The sequence below is a fragment of the Nicotiana attenuata genome, unplaced genomic scaffold, assembly GCF_001879085.1.
Source record: "Nicotiana attenuata strain UT unplaced genomic scaffold, NIATTr2, whole genome shotgun sequence".
Classification (NCBI taxonomy): Eukaryota; Viridiplantae; Streptophyta; class Magnoliopsida; order Solanales; family Solanaceae; genus Nicotiana; species Nicotiana attenuata.
This window is the reverse complement of record NW_017672592.1, coordinates 71,327-76,612: the sequence shown is the minus strand read 5'-3', so window position 1 is coordinate 76,612 and position 5,286 is coordinate 71,327. Positions and strand designations below refer to the sequence as shown.

At 41.3% G+C, this 5,286-nt stretch overlaps 1 protein-coding gene across 1 annotated transcript; it reads left to right on the top strand.

The window, feature by feature from the left end:
- Positions 1-1,534: 1,534 nt before the first annotated feature.
- Positions 1,535-5,077, top strand: LOC109213778. The gene is made up of 8 exons (XM_019377605.1): positions 1,535-1,833; positions 1,939-2,125; positions 2,321-2,477; positions 2,682-2,845; positions 2,985-3,202; positions 3,971-4,123; positions 4,261-4,453; positions 4,847-5,077. Exons 1-8 carry the CDS (start codon positions 1,535-1,537, stop codon positions 5,075-5,077), a joined length of 1,602 nt encoding a protein of 533 aa, XP_019233150.1.
- Positions 5,078-5,286: the final 209 nt, after the last annotated feature.

Here is a 5,286-nt window from a genome sequence, read left to right as displayed (position 1 = left end):
CCCAACACTATCACTGAGTACCTTACGGATGCAGGGTTGGAGCCGAGGGACTTTGACACCAAGGTTCGGGCAAAGAAGCCTTTCTCTTGGTATTCTCTGATGGACCCGAGGAACCGGAAGAAAAAGGGTCAGCCGACTACTACCGTAGGGCAGTCTAATGAGCCTTTGGTGGTAGCTGCAAGGTCAGCAGATATGCCTTCCACTTCAGCAGTGCCTTCTGCCAGTGCAGGTGCCATGCCTCCACCTCCTTCTTAAGATCCTTCAGCATCAGTGCCTTCCACCTCGGCTTTGAAGTCGGTGCCCACGCCCACTCATCCATTATCTGCGCTGTGAGTCTCCCAGACAGTGGCAAGCCTCAACAACTAGATGCAGACAGCCACTACAAAGCTGTCTGACTTATCCAGTGCTGTTGCAGCACAGTCATCCAGCCTGGCACCCCAAATTCCTCTAATAGTGGAGGATTGATGGATTTACAATGCCTTAGCTTTGTGTTTTGATGATCTAACAAACTTACTGTCAAAGAGCCAGATAAGGAACCTGACTCATTTGGTACTCAACTCAAATAAACGGATTCCAGCTAATGAGAACTACTACGACTTCAGAAGATAGAGAATCAACACAGATACCTGATACCCTTGTGTTTCCCTGACAGCAGTACGAAGTCAACTGTCTACACAGGAAAGTGACTGCCTGCACTGTACACAGAAACAGTGCAGTGCAGGTTCTGCAGTCACTTCTAATTCGACCTACCAAGTGATTACATCACTCAAGTGATGTCATCTATGTTGTATTAACAAGTGCACTACAACAAAACATTACTTGAACACTTGAGAATCAACTTGAGCATTCAAGCACTCCAACTGTTCACTGATCAAGCATTCAATTCTCAAGTGCATCAAGAACAAAGTTTAACACTACTACGGACCAGTTCCTAAATCTAGTATCTTGTTGTCCTTAGTTGAGTTGTAACTTTGTAATTATTCTTCATTGTAATTCCTAATTTGCTTATCTAGAAGCGTTGCTTAGGAACCCCCTTGTAAAACCCAAAACCCTTAGTATTTGTGTCGTGACTAGAGTTAGTCATGAGTTGAAGTCTTTGTAATAGGTGTATTGCAAAGTGGCTTGTAATAGGTGTATTACAAGTTAGTGAGTGATTAAGAGTTTAATTCCTAGATTGCATAGGTTGTAATCTAAAAGTTTCTCATAGTGAAGTTGAAATCCTACCAGTGTAGGTCATGGTTTTTAATCCCCTTGAGCAGGGATTTTCCCACATAAAAACTCCTTGTCTTATTTACTTACTGTTTTATTAGCTTCTCAGTGGAAACTCATAGAGGACCTGGTCTCTATATAGTTTGGTGGACTCATATATTCTATCAATTGGTATCAGAGCGGGTTCTTTCTATCAGGCTAACACCTAGGAAGGATCATTGTGGCTGCTCCACCAAATTTTGAAGAAGGTCAGTCTACGTATAGGTCACCCAGGTTCAATAGGCAATACTATGGGTGGTGGAAGACAAGAATGCATGATTTTATCATGGCAGAAGACTCTGAGTTGTGGGATGTTATATGTGATGGTCCATATGTCCCAACAAAGAAGGTTGGAGACCCTCCAGTGACGATGCCAAAGACCTGGAAAGAATACAACGATGCAGATAGGAAAGCTCTGGAGAAGAATTTTTGTGCCAAGAAAATTTTGGTGTGTGGCATAGGACCTGATGAATACAACATGATCTCAGCTTGTCAATCCGCCAAGGAAATATGGGAAGCTTTGCAAACAGCACACGAGAGAATCACTCAAGTAAAGCAATCTAAGATTGACATGCTTACCACCGAGTATGAGCTCTTTAGGATGAAGGACGATGAATCTATTCAAGACATGCATACAAGATTCACTTCCATCATAAATGAACTACACTCACTCGGTGAAGTCATTCCCAGGAACAAGCTCGTGAGGAAAATTCTTATTATCCTACCTAGTTTATGGGAAAGTAAGGTGAATGCTATCACTGAAGCAAAGGACCTGCAGGAGCTGACCATAGATGAGCTAATTAGAAATCTGAAAACCTACAAAATGAAGAAGAAGGTAGAAAGTGAAAGCAGAGAACCAAATAAGAAGAAGAACCTGGTACTCGAAGCTGAAAGCAATGACTCAAGTGAGGAGGACAGTGACATGGCTTACTTAACCAAAAGGTTTCAGAAGATGGTCGGAAGAAATGGAGGGATACCAAAAAGGGGCACCACTAGCCGACCAAAGAATTATGACCTCTGTCATAAGTGTGGAAAGCTAGGGCATTTCATCAAAGATTGCCCTCTCCTGAAGCAAGAACACTTCAAATACAACCCTGATAAAACAGCAAAGAGGAACCCGGTTCCTGACAAACATTTCAAAAGGAAAAGATTTGCTGATAATGTTGTGAAGCAAGCTCTTGCAGCACGGGGAGATTCCTCCAGTGAGTCTGAGGAAGAAACTAGTGCAGGTGATAGTTCTATGATGGCAGTTGAAATTTAAAGAAATGAATATGATTCAATATTCGCTTTGATGGCACAATCAGACAATGATGAAGATGATGACAATGATGAGGTAAACTTCAGGGATGTTCAGAGAAATCTGAAATCTTACTCCCCTAAGAAATTCATGTCATTAGCAAGTGTATTAATTGATGCCTATCATAGTCTTGTAGAGGATAAAGATGCCTTGACCTTAGAACTAGGAGAAGCTGAACAAACTAGAGATGATTTGGTAGTGTGTGTAGTTGATCTGAAGGAAACCATAAGCAATTTAGAGAATGAAAAAATGGTTCTAACTGAAAAAATTGCTAGTATAGAACATGAAAGAGATGATTTGGTGGTTGTAGTCGTTGACTTAAAAGAAATCATTGAGAATTTAAGTAAAGATAGATGCTTTAGTGGAGAGAGTGAATACTATTGAGGAGGAGAGAGATTACCTCTTAATAGGGATTGTACACTTGAGCGAAACTATATAGGAACTTGGAGCTGAGTGTAGGCCTGGAAATTCTGATAAAAGGAAAGAGGTAGCTAGTGAGGCACACATTAAGCTTGAAAACGAGTTAAATGCTCTGAGAACTAGTTTGTGTGCTGAACTTGAGAAAAATAGGCAGCTCCAAGCAGAACTAGAAAGAGTAAAAAATGATCTTGAGAAGTCCCTTAAGTGGACGTGGTCCTCGAAAGCTATTACTGCCATGTATGTTAATAATAGTGGAAACGGGCAGGGAATAGGGTTTCAAAGGGAGAGAACTCCTTACAACCCCATAGCAAGTATGTTATTGTACCGGATAATTGGCTTTGTACCCATTGTGGGAACAATGGGCATTTCATAGAAAATTGCCAAGCTAGGGTCCAGTCTCTTCAGAAAAACAAAGTGTTTGCTGAAAAAGTAACTACTGAAAAGGGACCAGGTGCCACCCATAAAAAATGCATGTTACCTGCATGGACTAAAAGAGCTCTTATTCATCCTCTTGCCTACTACAAGGGACCCAAACTTGCTTGGGTTCCTAAAACTAAATCTTGATTTCCTTGTGCCGGGAACAATGAAAGGAAGTAGTCAACAATGGTTCATGGATAGTGGATGTTCAAAGCACATGACTAGGAACACCATGGACTTTCTTTCACTAAAAGCCCTGCAAGGAGGGAGTGTATCATTTGGCAATGGGAAAAAGGGGTACATTGTTGGAGTTGGAAAAATTGGGAAATCACTCACTCACTCAATTGAGAATGTGTACTACGTCAATGGCCTCAAGTACAGTCTCTTGAGTATTTCTCAAATATGTTATAAAGGAAACAAGGTGGATTTCTTGTCAAAAATATGCACAGTTACTAATGTAGTAACGGGTGAAGCGGTACTGGTGGCCAAAAGATACAAGAACATCTACGTTGCTGATTTTGAATCCCTACAAAGTGGTGATCTGAGTTGCTTGAAAGTTGTTGATGATGATGCTGAAATATGGCACAGAAGACTGGAGCATGAAAGCTTTTCTCTACTGAATAAGCTAGTTCAGAAGGACCTGGTTCGTGGTCTGTCCAAATCAAAGTTCATGGAGCACAAAGTTTGTGATGCCTGCGCCAGAGGGAAGCATGTGAAATCTTCATTTAACCAAAGAAGGATGTATGCACCTCAAAACCACTTGATCTCCTTCACATGGATCTATGTGGGCCTATGAGAGTGCAAAGTAGAGGAGAAAAAAGATACATTTTTGTGATAGTGGATGACTATTCGAGATTCACTTGGACCTTGTTCCTCAGAACAAAAGATGAAACTTTTGAAGTTTTTGTAGCATTTGTGAAGAAAATTCAGGTGAAGATGGATTCAAAAGTAACCTGCATAAGATCAGATCATGGGACAGAATTTGACAATGCCAAGTTTGATGATTTTTGCAACGAGAATGGCATTACCCATAACTTCTCCGCCCCCAGAACTCCACAGAAAAATGGAGTTGTGGAAAGAAAGAATAGAACTCTTGAAGAAATGGCAAGGACAATGCTGATCGATAGTGGGATAGCGAAGAACTTCTAGGCTAAAGCTGTTAACACTGCCTGCTACTTGGTAAACAGGTGCATGATCAGGTCTCTCTTGAACAAAACTCCCTATGAGTTGCTGAATGGAAGAAGACCAAGCTGACTCACTTAAGAACATTTGGGTGCAAATTCTATGTTCTCAACAATGGAAAGTACCAGCTTGGAAAATTCGATGCCAAAAGTGATGAAGGAATTTTCTTGGGATATTCCTCTCAAAGTAAAGCGTACAAGGTATACAATAAGAGAACTCAGTGTGTAGAGGAGAGTGTACATGTAATCTTTGACGAGTCCCGAGTCCTATCTTTCTTGTGAGAGAAGTAACAAGGGTGCTCAAGATGGAGAGCCTTTGTCAGTTCCAGGTGAAGTCATAGATATGGCAAACGGAAAGGCAGACATGATGAGTCAAGTAAAGGAGCCAAGTGAAGATAATGGAGTTTCTTCAGCTGGAGAGGAACCAGGTGCCACAATCGCAACCACTAAAGCTGAAGAAAGAGTGGTTGATGCAATTCAAGGTACTCCACAGGTTGCTGAGAGAAGAATGTAAGAAAACTAGTCAGACTTACCTAGCTCCTCTACGAATGAGATTCAAGTGCCCAACTGGAAACACAAAATCTCCCATCCTCTTGATAACATAATCACCCCTCTAGATTCAGGAGTACAAACCAGATCAAAAGCCATAAATTCACTTGCCTTCTCAGCCTTTCTTTCCCAAATAGAACCCAAAAACATCAAGGAAGCCCTAAAGGATGCAGA